The sequence below is a fragment of the Kryptolebias marmoratus genome, linkage group LG12 (genome assembly GCF_001649575.2).
Source record: "Kryptolebias marmoratus isolate JLee-2015 linkage group LG12, ASM164957v2, whole genome shotgun sequence".
Taxonomy (NCBI): Eukaryota; Metazoa; Chordata; class Actinopteri; order Cyprinodontiformes; family Rivulidae; genus Kryptolebias; species Kryptolebias marmoratus.
In genome coordinates, this window is record NC_051441.1 from 11,981,160 (window position 1) to 11,994,946 (window position 13,787).

The 13,787-nt window shown below is 39.8% G+C and overlaps 1 protein-coding gene across 2 annotated transcripts; it reads left to right on the forward strand.

The window, feature by feature from the left end:
• The first annotated feature begins 7,263 nt into the window (after nt 1–7,263).
• aimp2 (aminoacyl tRNA synthetase complex interacting multifunctional protein 2) lies at nt 7,264–12,453 on the forward strand. 2 transcript variants are annotated; one of them, XM_017421772.3, is made up of 4 exons: nt 7,264–7,560; nt 9,628–9,846; nt 10,078–10,312; nt 11,636–12,453. In XM_017421772.3, the coding sequence occupies exons 1-4, from the start codon at nt 7,432–7,434 to the stop codon at nt 12,022–12,024; spliced, it is 972 nt and encodes a 323-aa protein (XP_017277261.1). In that variant the 5' UTR covers nt 7,264–7,431; the 3' UTR covers nt 12,025–12,453. The 2 variants fall into 2 exon arrangements, with proteins under 2 accessions (XP_017277261.1, XP_024862914.1); XM_025007146.2 differs by having other exon boundaries at nt 7,264–7,446.
• The last annotated feature ends 1,334 nt before the right edge of the window (nt 12,454–13,787 follow it).

Genomic DNA, 13,787 nt, shown 5'->3' on the forward strand with positions numbered 1-13,787 from the left:
GGGAAGCCAGAAGGTAACACAAGCCAAGTGACACACAATGAAGCGGCGAGCTGCGCGGGTCAGGAGCTGCAAGCGGTAAACAGGAAGGAAAGGGGAGCCAACAAGTCAACACTGACTTGGTGGATGTGCTGGTGTGAGGCAGCAGCTGAAGGTAAAGAGACGAGCAGATTACCTGAACTCAAGGGCACAGGAAGCGAGGAGGGGGCCACGGATTTGTTTCTCTTGGAAGGAAAAACAGGAAGGAGGAACAGGCTTAATGTTTTTTTTTTTTATTTGTGGAGAGGGTTCAGTATGATGCAACTTAGAGTCACAACCAATGTGTACCTCTGTGCAAGATGATAACTGAAACTGTCAGCAGTCAAACAGGAAAATGGGTTTTTTATCAGTTTTAACTTTTTACAGACAAACAAAAGTGTTTCAGTCATAAGACAAAGAGGAGCGAAGCAGTCATGATACAATGAGAGATACAATGACAATAGGTGTCTCCTTTGATTACATTCAAAAGAAAAAACAAGAAAGTTTACTTTAAAATATAGAACTTCCCAGAAAACATCTTTTGACAATTAATAAATCTAAAAAAAATAGAGTCTGAAGACAAAAAGTTATTAGAGACTTGTTTTGATCTGATGACCATTTGACTTTAATAAAAATATACAATAACGTCTCAGTTATATCCACTGAATACATAGTTTACAAATAATAAACGCTCATAAAAATATATATTTTTTTACTCTTTGCATCTTACAACTCAAATCCTGACCACCTTCCTAATGTCCCGCCAAAATAAAGTATCTAATAAAAGGACCGTTCATCGTTTATGAAGGTGTACCAAATATCAATCATCATTTAAATCCTCAATTTAAATAAAATTTGACCAAAATATCAAGTTGTTTATTTGGTTATTAAAAAAAATATTTCATTGCTCAGTATTTGAGTGCAGTGCATCACACTTTGTTCTTGTAATGCTGCAAACTGAGGAGAACAAGTGTTGTTAGATAGAGAGAAAATATTTCCTACAGCCCTCAGGGTGTGAAGAAGGTTTTGAAGGAAAAAGACATAACTCATATAATATCATGTTTTTGTTAAATCTGTTCATACAGTATAAATCAGCATTAGTGGTGCCCTTGCAGGTGTTGAATTGACTCATGCCATGTGCATTAATGTACAATCAGTCAGATATTTTGAACTGCACTGGCACCCAACTGGATGCTTTTTCTCTCCTTGCAAAATTACATTTAGAACTGTCATTTGTGACGAGGATGGACAGGATTAGGAATGAGGTCATCAGAGGTACAGCTCAGGTTGAAGGACTGGGAGATAAAGTTAGAGAGGCCAGACTGAGATGGTTTGGACATGTGCAGAGGAGGGACAGTGGGTATATTGGTAGAAGGTTGTTAGAGATGNCAGCTGCCAGGAAAAAGACAAAGAGGAGACATATGGATGCAGTTAGAGAGGACATGGAGGGAGTTGGACTGAGGACAGACTTGTGTTGGTATCGCTGCTGTTGAAGAAATAAAACTCTGTGGGATGATCTTCATCTTTAAAACTGAAAAGATTTCTTCATTACTTTTATTTTACCATGTCACACAGATCTCAGTGTCATTGAAAAGACAACTGCAGCATTAGATGTCAAACAATTAAATGACTGTTAACTGAAATTAACCTTTCAGGAAAACTGTAGCTAATTAAAGTGTTCGGCCACTCTGTGTGACAGCTAATACTGTCCTGTCCATTCTGTCTGGATTAGGGCTTTGGCTTTATAGCATCTCAATAATTGATGCCCTCACTTCATTGTCACCAAAAACTCATATCAAGAAAGGAGTGTCAGGCTCACCTTACTGATTAAGTCTGCGTGAAACTTTAATGCGCGTGGCCATCTTCAGCTGATAACAAACGGATGTACTCAGGGGGGCGAGAAAACATGTGGAGGCTTCCCCTGTGATCAGGCCCTGGACATATTTTTGACTCATTCTTAGCGTTTTGGTAGCCCTGATGTACCAGAGATGCTGCCACCTGATAGTCTGTCCAGGGAGGAACGTCGTAAAAGATTTAACTGCCGTGTTGGGACATCTGAATGGGCTTTGCGAGCTCTCTGTAGGAACTCTATCCATAATGCAGGGGATGACAGCCCTCCCTCTGTTCCCTGACAAGCCGGAGTCTGCAGGCTCTTCTTATGATGTATGCGTGTAGATTCCCTTCATTAAAGAATGATAGGTCACAAACATATCAGTGGCCATGAGGCACCTGGGACATTTGTGGAAGACGATTTCTTGAAGACAGTATCCACCATGTCCTGAGTCAGTGTTTACACGAGGGCAAATTAACAGGTTTCTAAATATAATTTGAGCAGTGTCTATTAACTGGACTATTGTACGTTTGCAGCTGAAAGCCACACCTTGGATAAACCCCTGAGCAGCTGTTACACGTGCTGACTCATCCCCAGACTCAGTAATGGCTGTCATGAAGAGGGAAACAGGTACTTTGCTGACTTCTCCAAATGAGGAGGCGCTACCTAGAATAGGTTTGCCATGTAGGACATATTCTGACTAAGAGGATAAACTATCTGGTTGGGGAGACTCGCTAAGAGTGCTGTATTTTGAAGTGGGGTTCTGTAGATTTACCTATTGTAGATAGCTTTTTGCACAACCTCAGTTTGGAGAAATAGAGTTTAACTTTAACCGAACTGACAAGCTAACACCTAGTTCAAGCGAGGCCGAGACCAAAAGTTTAGCACAGCCATCTAATATTATGTATATTGTGAAGTTGGAGTTCCAAGTCAGAAAATCAACCCACTTACCACAGTGTCAGCATTCCCACATTGAAGCTCTGACCTCAAAATCCAATATGGTTGCTCTGTGCAGAAAAACTGGTGTTAGCTGTAGAGATAAACTGTTTATTTCTCCTTCTTTTAGTTTGTATGTCATCACATCAGTTATACACATAATATCACTGCACAATTTCTATTAGGAAACACGTTACTACAGTGCTTTAATCAATAAAAGACAGAGTACAAATACACTGTTATCAACGTGTTTTGCTAATATTTAGCCTGGTCTGTGAACACAACAATTACCAAATCCTGCTTGCTGTCCATCTTTCACCTGAAATGTAAGTTAGGTGTAGGTTAATTCCCAGATCAGATCAAAGTTCTGTCTTAAGGGTAAATGAAATGTAGAAATAAAACAAGTACTGTAGATCTTGAATGACATGACTATTTACGTATGAATTCATGGTTATATGTAAGTGCTAATAGCAACAGCAGCTTCTTAATTCTCCTTGATTCTTAATCTGCTTACAACTGTAAAAATACATGTTAACCAACAGCTTTTATTCAACAAAACCCCCTGATCTCATTCGGTCCAAACACACCAACCCTACCCAAACACCTCCATGAACCCCATGCACCTCATATGTATCAAAACCTTTGCACTACGTATTAAAAATGAGCTTCTTTATTGTAAGAAAAGCATTTCTTGTCATCTACCAGCTCACGAATTGGTTACCTTGTAACACTGGATCTTAGTAAGACAGCACCTACTGTACATGTCCATATGTCATCCGCCTGTGTCCTGAGACAGACTGACTTGTTTGAGATGACTGAGACGTTTGTCTTATTGGCCATCAGATCCGACTATTACTTCGGAGAAACTCCTCCTTTCTCGCGTCAGGCTTCAGTGAACAGTGAATTATTCAGGGTGAACAAGCTGTTGCAACATTAAACTCGGTTGTGCACATTTTCATTAACCTCCTTCAGGTCGGAGGAGGAGCAGGACAGGGCTCAAGTGTTAACCAGCGCTGAATGTGAGTCCCCTGAGAGGAAAGGGACTGAGGCTGTGGTGTTAAAGGACAGCTAAATCAGTCCAAGTCTTCAGCTGCTTGCTGACGGAATAACACTGAATAATTTTGTCTCAAGTGGACGAACTGTGTCTGATTGGTTTTACTTTGATTAGCTGGAGATAGGCACCAGCTCACTGCGACCCGGAAACGAGAAGTGGGTAAAGAAAATGGCTGGTTGGTTGGCTGGTTGGTTGGCTGGTTGGCTGGCTGGCTGGCTGGATGGATGGATGGATGGATGGATGGATGGATGGATGGATGGATGGATGGATGGATGGATGGATGGATGGATGGATGGATGGATGGATGGATGGACAGTTAAAAAAACAGATCTATCAGGTGAAACCTTCACTTGTGAACTGATTAACATTTAAATATATTTAAGAATATATTTGTCACTGAAGCAGACATCTTAAATATAAAATAAATACCAACCCATAAATAGTTATCACATGGTTTTATTTGAACAGAAATTTAATTAGTGCTGATTAGTAATTGAATAAGACATTATTAGTCAATTGAAGCCACTGGACAAATATAAAGTGAAACATTCCCTGTAATTTTCAGGTTTAGATGCAAATAAGAACAGAACAGTTTTATTTAAAACAAAGTTTCTCAGTGACAGGTTTTCCTGTATTTGATCAAAATTTCACATCTTTGTTGCATTTATCTTATTGCAAATAATGTAGAAACACGTCCATTAATATTTAAGTTTACTCTCACTGCAGCTTATTGGAGACAAACCTGTCCAAGCCTTTTTTTAAAAGTTAAAATGTACTTTATTTGATGCATCAAAATACATATAGTTCTCTGAGTTTGGAGATAAATTCTTCCAAAAAATAATATCTTGTCTTGTTTCAAATTAAAAGTAGGGTTTAATAAGAAACTGCTCCTGACAGGGTTGGATGAGTTTTAATTGTTGGAAAAGTTTAGACAACAAAAATGGATCAAAGGATTTACCTGTTTAACATAAAAACTTATAAAATTATTATTATAAAACAATAATCCCAAATATTTCTCTTCAAATTAAACTTGATAACTCACACCTGCAACTAGAAAACTTTAAAGATGTGTTAAATATTATGTTGCATTAAATACCAGAGATTTGTTTACTTTCCCCCTCATTCTTTCTCTTCTTACAGTAATTAATTAAATAGACATTACCAGTTAAATATGATGTGAAATGGTTTTGAGTCATCAAAATTTAAATTCCAGTTGACTTTGCAGTCAAGTACAGAAATGTTAAAGTTAAGTTATGAATATAGAATTAAAAAAAGACAGAATTGCTTCAAATAAAACAATCATACGGCATATAATCATAACAAAACTGAAAACAGAAATAAAATAAAAAATAAGTCTCTTACTATCAACACCAGTCAGATATTGGTGATTAAAAAGTGATAATTCAGGTTGCAGAAAGTTTAGCAGCCTTGTTCTCTGTGACACAGATTTAGGCTCAAACAGCTCAAATAATCACTTTTTAAAAACAAAACTGAGCTCACGTGGAAAAATTATGGGAGTCGACATATTAGAAAAATAGTTTTTATGTCTTTTTTTGTGTTTTTGACAAAAATATATCATACAGTATTAAGTGTTACCAAGAAATATTAAAGAAATCAGTAATGAAGACGAATCTTTAAGGTGGGACGATGTGCATTCATTATTTGGTTCATGTCATTTACATTTAACCCATCGAAGACAGGAATTCTGAGCGTTTTTGACTTTTTAGTGCCTTTTTTTCCATTAAATTGGGATTTTTCTTGTTTTGTAAAGCCTTAATCCAAATAATAAAAATACATTTGAGCAAATTAGTTTTGAAGTATTTATTGATGTTAATTACAAGTCATTCTAAATTTTCCTAATTTCTCATTCATGCAAAAATTATTCAGTTTTGCTTCAAACACTGAATATGCATCGGTAATTTAAATAAATACCCCCCTCTTCAGGATTTTCTTTCCTAATGAGTTTACCTATAGCTTTCCACTACCTTTAAAACTCTTAAAGACTTGTTGGTAAATTAATTTACTCCCATGTTATGGAGGGGGAACCGATTATTTCAGCTTTCAGATGAAATATTTGGTTCCCCCCTGGTAACTTTGGCGAATAAAGAGCAAATGTTTTCAAATTCACCAGAGTTCTTGTCCATCATGAGAGGAATAAACACAGTTAAACAAACGTGAGATTGTAGCGCCCTCTTGTGCATCACAAGGTGCTTCTGAACACATTTAATGAACTGTTTAAGCAGAAAAACGGAAATCTCTCAGAGCATAAAAGTGCCTTAGAGGACACAAAAGTCCTTTTTTTTCTAGTATTGATTAGAGGTTTATTCATGAGAACCCTAGAGTTTACATGCATAAACAATACTATGCAAATGTCTTAAGAAATATATATATATTGTAAATTTGTTTCCAAGCAGTGTTGTTATCTCTTAAAATATTTATGATCAATATTTCTTCAGGCTTTCTCAAAATCAGTTATTGTTTTTTACTTCAGCTGCTTTTTTACTTATTTTAGGTCTATTGCAATTTAATTTTTGTTTGTTTGCGTGTTTGTTAATCCATTTAACTCTGGCTTATGAATCATTCAGGCACTAGAAAAGCTCCTAAACTGGGAGAAACCAGTGTTGTTTCGACACATATACACAATTTTAAATTGTATCTTGATTTAAACAGCCTGCCAAGGAGACAGAATTTACTGCCTTTGTATTCAGTTGAATCCAGGGGTGGAAATTAAAAATTCTGTCCACCAGCCACTATGGAGACATTTGTTCTTTTTTTTGCAAAAGTTACCAGGGGGAACCAAATATTTCAGCCGTCTGAAATAATCGGTTCCCCCTCTAAAACACAGGACAAAAATAATTTACCAACAACTCCTTAACTGTGTTTATTCCTCTCATCATGGACAACAAGTCCTGTGAATTTGGAGACATTTGTTCTTTTTTTTGCAAAAGTTACAAGGGGGGAACCCAATATTTCAGCCGTCTGAAATATTGGGTTCCCCCTCTAAAACACAGGGCAAAAATAATTTACCAACAACTCCTTAACTGTGTTTATTCTTCTGTATTATGATATTATTAGCACATTTTATTTTTAAAATAATGTTTTTTTGTTTTTTTAATGAGAAATATTTGCCCCTCTAAACAATTCTGTTAATAGATAGGTCATTATTTACGGAGACGCAGGGGGAACCGTATCTGATGGGGGAACGGGGCTCGACGTAACAGCAGCAACTCGAGCACAATGCTGCCCCCTATATGTCAAGAGGACAAATAACACCTTTTCTGTTCAAATTGCCAACCCGCCACAGTGGAGTGTGTGTTGATCAAATTTACCCACCACTTCAAATGGTGGGGGGTTCACTGCACCTAATTTTTAAATCCTGCCCGAATTAAAAAAGTATCGTTGAATTTTTTTTCCAGGACCGGACGTGACGTAATAGTGGCCTTTTTCCGGTGTGACCTGAGCGCTACCGCTGCTGCTGTCGCTGCCTGTCAACACCACTCTCTCCCCCCTGAAGACGTCCGTGTTCGCGTCTCGTTTTATTTCTCTCCCTGTCCCCCCGTGTTAGCCCCCGACACCGCATCGAGTGTCCTCCACCATGCCCATGTTCCAGGTAAAGCCCGTCTGCGGCGGTGACGTAAAGATCGATTTGCCGACCTGCATGTACAAGTTACCAAACGTCCACGCGCAGCAAGGGAACAGCTGCAGCTCCGAGCACGCGCTTCAGGTAACTTATAACTGTTCGGTTTCGATGAGCTTCTGACACCTGTTCGAGTTGCGTTTTCTTCCAGTTGTTTTGTGTCGCTGTCATTCATCTTCAATGTGGCGCTGCACGTTGACGTCGCTCGGCTTATTAGCCTTTAGCTAGGTTAGCTCGTAGCATTTAGCTTCTGGGCAATTGGCGATTAAAGCTGATGCAACGTTGCTGCACAGCTTCACTGTTCCAACCAGATTTATCTGTTTAGCATTTCAAATGAAGGAGACTACTATGATACAATTTTAAGCTTTCCCTAATTGTTAATAATCATGATGAAGTGGATGCATTTAGGAACTCCAGACAAACAGTGATGCTCATGCCTCTTGTCTCATCTGCATTACTGAACCTTCAGATTTCTAGTGCTATTGTTTTTCAAGCTGCAGTGTTATGCCCTGCTTGGACAGGAAGTGTTACCAGAGTTCCTCACGTTGGTCAAAGCCTGTTTCAGTTTGCAGCATGTTGTTTAACCCAGAACTGATGTGGTGACCAGCTTCACATCCCTTTAAACCAGCGGTGTCCAATCCTGGTCCTGGAGGCCCACCATCCTGCATGTTTTAGTTGTTTCTCTGCTCTTCAGCAGACCTTTGTGTTCTGCGGACTCCCATTAATCACCCATTCATTCAAATCAGGTGTGTTAAAGCAGAGAAACACCTAAAACATGCAGGATTGTGACCCTCCAGGACCAGGATTGGACACCACTGCCTTAAACAACCTTGTGGTAAAAATGTGCTTTTTGAAAAACATGTACACCCTTTAAGGTCAAGCAGGCAGCTTAGAAGTTTTGACAGTAACTGATCAGATCTTTTTAGAACTTAACAAACATCATGAGACTAAAAAAAAGTTGATGAGCACCTGAAAATATTGACTGCCTCCCCCCAAATCCAAGATAATCCAAGGTAACAATGACAGGATTTATGTTTTCAGTAGATCGGTGCCGCGGTCCTGTAATCCTGAGGCTGCAGGTTCGATCCCAGGTTGCCGCAGGGTAAAACAATTGCCAAGTCTTTCGTGTGAGTTTGCCTGCTGTGGCGACCTCTGAAGAAGGGAGCGGACGAAAGAACAACAGTTTCTTTATTTTTGGTTTGGAGACTATGGCTGTTGTTCAGGACTCACAGTAAACTTGTAAACTAATCTGTCAGCAGTATTATTTATTACATGACAGCCATGTCGGTTGTAGTATTCATTGTGTACATTTATGTTTGGTCTGTGGCAGCAAATTAAATGAGAGTAATCTTAATATTAGTTCCTTCTTTTACTTTCACTCCTGCAGATTTTGTACCACATGACATCACTGTTTTACTCCGACTCTGCAGCATAGATGCACAAAGCATCACCTTTGGGCAAAATACATTTTAAAACATATGTTGTCTTGAAAACTAAAAAAATACAGCACTCACAGTGTGATTTATGTGATTAATTTTGATTTTTAGTCTTTAAAAAAAAAACTAAAATTCTAACTTTTGACAATTTAATTTTAATTTGTGTTTCTTGCATGAATTTATGCTGTGGACTTTGTGTTGGTAGATGTCTACCTCTGTTCATGTTGCACAACTTTCCTACGTTGAATTTTGGTTAGGGCTGCACAGTATTAGAAAAACTTGCAGTGTGAGTTTATGTTAATGTTTAATACTACAATGAAATTGTCAATTTGCAGTAAACACACATTTTCCTCGCTCCTTGTTTTCTCTCCTGACATCAGGCGTGGGCATCAGGGCCTGATGGATAATTCTTAAAAAAATTCTGAAGTTTGGCTGTTTATATTTGAGAGTTTTAGTTTACTATTCATTTTTACATTGAATTTCAGATCATTAAAAGCAACTAGAAGCTGACAGTTTGTTGCATTGTACTTGTGTGTGTAGATATTTGCTGTTTAACAAGTTTTATGTCTTATATCAAAGTCATCACTGCAATAAACAGCTTCTTACAGTATCTCATTAGATAAGCCTGAATGAAGAGGATTAGTGAATCTTTGTGTTGTTTTTCTCCCCCTGATTTGTGGTTTCTACAAAGCTACAATTTTTCCTTCCATCTCTCCAGAATGGCGAGGTGGACCCAGCTGTCAAGGTTCTGGAGGCTCGACAGGATGAGATCTTGAGGAAGCTGTATGAGCTGAAAGCAGCTGTGGAGGGCCTCGCCAAGACGGTGAACACCCCAGATGCAGATCTGGATGTGACAGTCAGCAGCAGCTTCTCGTCACAAAGCTCCAGCTCCACAATGTTGAAAGGCAGCACAGATCTGGACACACTTCTGGGGAAGGTAAGGAATAATATTTGTGTCTTTTATAGCAGTAGATGTTTGCCTAATCAAAGGTACTGTATCCCATTTAATGGCAATTACAAATAACAGCATTTTCTGACTCTGTTGTATGAACTGCACTAACTTTCCCAGCTTGCTCACACTGGATTCAGTCTCTGAGCCCTAACTGGTACTCATTTGTTCAGGCCGTAGTGGCCAAACTTAATAAATATTACTTCTTTATCTCATAAGGACCTCGGTGCTCTCCGTGACATCGTCATAAACGCCAACCCGGCGCAGCCCCCCGTCACCCTGCTGGTCCTCCATAGCCTGCTGTGCCAGCGCTACCAGGTGCTCTCCACTGTCCACGTCCACTCCTCGGTTAGCAACGTGTCGCCACAGCTCCTGTCCTGCCTCGGCCCACGTCATCCAGACAGCTACGCCCGCCATCTGTTCCAGCTGGGCTTCACCCTCATATGGAAAGACGGTATGCTCACTGCGACGCCTTTTGAAATCCCGGTGCGTTCACTCTGTCTGAGCGATGGGTGGCAGGGGGTCACACGTTACAAGACGTTTTGTCAAACTTAACCCCTGGTTTGATCTTCAAACATCAGTAACACCTGTCGTACAAATGGGTTTCTCTCATGATTAACAAAATACACGCAACCATTCCAGTAGGTCTGGGTTATTTCATCTGTAAACTGACAGTTTGTCTTCACACCTTCTTCCCTTCAATCACTGTTTCCTGATTCTGAGCAGACTTTCTCCTTGCGCTGCTCATCATGGAGCTTATGTTATATTCTTCCTCCTGGGCTCTCACTCTCCTGCCCCCTCACCCTGTTTGTTGCACTCTCATTAGCTGCAGTGCCTGACATCTCACTCAATCACTCCTCTCTCGCTGACTCCTTTAAAATATTTATTATGCTGGATGTTTAGTTGGAGACTGGGATGTGTCTGCGGGCCCTCTCAAATCACATCGTTGAATCTTTCACACTTATCGATTAGTGACAAGCTGCCTGAAATTTTGAAACACTTCTCTCCAACAAGAAAATCTGTCTTCTGATTTTGTAATCTGAACATTGTTGTGGTTAATTCTGATGATAAAAGAAACAGAAATAGCTGTAGCACCTAAACTCTTACTTAAGTTGCACACGGTTTACATGTTGTGAAAAAAACACAAATATATTTTCTTTAAAGTCGCTTAAAACTGAATCAAGGAAACGTTTACAAGATTCCATCAGGCTCAAAGTAGCCTTTACATTTCTGGGTACATTAAAACCACATGCCTTTTTAATGTAGTTGTATAATGTTGCTTTATGAATGAAGTAGTTAAAAGTAAAATTTATAAACAAGTAAAAAAAAAAAGGTGGTAATAATACAGCAGAAACACTAAGTGCTTCACATCCTCTCTGAACCACACAGCAGCCATGCTGTTTTAATCTGAATGTAATTTCAAGTGAAAGTGTGGAGGCGGCTCGCTGCTCGGCTCATCTAATATTATAAAACTTAATTACTGTACTGTTTACCGTGTCAAAGTAATTACAAGAAACAGTGGCACATAAACATTTAAGTAGGTGTTCAGCTACTTTACCGTGTGATTAAGAGGTGACGGTTTATTTGATGGATAGTAGTAATTATCAGAAACTAAACAAACAGTAGAATATCTAATGTACAGTTCCCAGCTGTTATATTAAACTGTTACTTTAGGTTGTATTTCTGTATAACTTAGAGATGCTGATTTTTATTGTCCCAGAAGACTTGGAGTATCAATTTACCTTGATTAATGTTTTTTTTTTTGGCCTCTCTGCAGTTCCCAAACTGGAGATGAAGTTCAGCGTCCGCAACATGTGTCCCATCGAGGGGGAGGCCAACGTGGCGCGCTTTCTCTTCAAGCTGCTGGCTCCCTACCCCAGCGACCACGCTGCCGCCACGCTGGTGGACAGCTGGGTGGACACGGCTTTCTTCCAGCTGGCAGAGGGCAGCACCAAGGAGCGGGCCGCCGTCCTCCGGGCCCTCAACTCCGCGCTGGGTCGCAGCACCTGGACGGCCGGCCCAGAGTTCTCCCTGGCTGATGTCGCCTGCTACTGCTGCGTGCTGCGGAGCGGCTCGGCGGCCTCCGTTCCCGCGAATGTCCAACGCTGGATCAAGGCCTGCGAGAACCTGGGACACTTCGGTCCTGCCAAGCTACTTCTCCAGTGACCGGGACTGTCTTGGAACCAGAGGCAAAGGGAAAAGAGGGGCATTAGAATAATAGACTATCTCAGCCATGTCTTGAATTCCTCCTGATACTTCCCCTCCTTACTGTAGTACATCACTGCACTAACAGACTCTCTTGAATCAAGGAGGCTAATGGGTAAAGTAACTTTAAAGTATTCATGCTGCTTTTATAAAACAGGGAGGAAGCATGAGAGGACTGGAAGACAAGGGCTTGGTGATGGGTTAAAATAACGGTACTGACAGTAAAGTTGTTAAAACACACACTGCAAACCCTCCACCCACTCTGCCTAACATGATCCTGTTCTAAATGTGTTGATCTGTGGTGGGGTGTTACTAAGTGTTTTCCCAGGTAATACTTTATACCTTTTGTTTTTCTTGAAACATTAAAACTTCTAATTTGGATGAAACTTTTGACTTGAGTTTGTCTTATTGAAAAAAAAAAGTGTTTCCTGAAGTGCACATCTGTGTCCAACAGGTGGCAGGATTACCAGGCTTTAAGTCAGGATTACTTCCAGACAAATTGTCATTCATTAACTTGATCCTATTGATTCAACCCATAGTTGCACTTCATTATTAATGAAGTGGAAGGAGAATAAACACTGAGCAGTCTCTGCTCCACGGGGCTTAAATATTTGACAAGATAAACAAGGCCTGATTTAAGAGGACGTTTCGGTTTGTTGAAGTTTAAATGTTCAGCTTTAAAGATTTTCACACACAAGATGGACAGAAAAAAAACATCTTTACATGCTGGTTAAGATAGACTCAGTGCTAATGTTACATAAATATTGGTGTCAGATCTGAAGCAAAGAAAGGTCAAAGATTTGTTCTGAAACAATCAAATCACGTAATTTGTTTTTTTTCTACCATTAAGTTTTGACCAGGTAGTTTATTAGTCATAAAATTGAAGAAAACCATTTTAATAATTCATGTATGTCTTTTTATATGTCAGGAAATGTATAAATAATATATTAAACCAGGTTTTATTGTTTGTTTTTTTGGGTTTTTAGTGAGCTGTAAACAACCTCGTTCATTTCTTTTTTTTTTTTTTCTGTAAATTTAAGCATATTTTCAAGTGTGATGATTTCATTTTCCACGGCGATCCTTCACAAACACACCAGTGAGACGTTCTTCTGCAATCAGCGGTTCATGCTGTTTTCCTATCAGCTGATGTGCTGAACAAAGTCCCGGCTCCCCGTTAGCAGGAGCGTTTCACAGCTGGGAGCTCCAGATCTGTGTGTAATCCTTTGTGACTGCTAAAGGCAGACTTGCAGAAATTCACAAGAATTTGCATACCTTAACATTCATAGATGTGTTAATGCTAGGGGGGGAAAAAAATAATCTAATCCCTCGGTTTCTCACGTTTTCTTTGGATTGGTTTTGCATTTTTCTGAGTGTTGTGTTTTTGACAGTTTCGGTCCACTCGGAGCTGCCGTTATCAGTGAGTTTGTATTCTCCGACAGCCTCCTGTTGGTCTCCAGGCGGCTGTCTGACAAGACAGGAGCTCTTAGCTGACATCTGGGCTCATGGTGAGGAATCCGCTCGAGACTGCGCGGCGCTGAAGTGCTGCTGCCGCACGCTCTGCATCTTCCCCACACCAACACGGAGCGCCTACAAACCACCAATCAGTATCTGTGGATGCAGCCAAGGCCGCATGCAAATGATGCAGCAGATCTCATGGAGTCACTAATTGAATTACTTCCTGTTTTTTTACACAGAAGAAGAAGAAAAAAAAAAAGCCAACAAAG

What these genes read in the sequence shown, in the direction of transcription:
- aimp2 (XM_017421772.3), top strand. Translation starts at nt 7,432, where the DNA reads ATGCCCATGTTCCAGGTAAAGCCCGTCTGCGGCGGTGACGTAAAGATC. An exon ending in TGGACACACTTCTGGGGAAG is followed by an intron (nt 9,847 to 10,077) that starts GTAAGGAATAAT and finishes TTATCTCATAAG; the next exon opens with GACCTCGGTGCTCTCCGTGA. An exon ending in CACCCTCATATGGAAAGACG is followed by an intron (nt 10,313 to 11,635) that starts GTATGCTCACTG and finishes GCCTCTCTGCAG; the next exon opens with TTCCCAAACTGGAGATGAAG.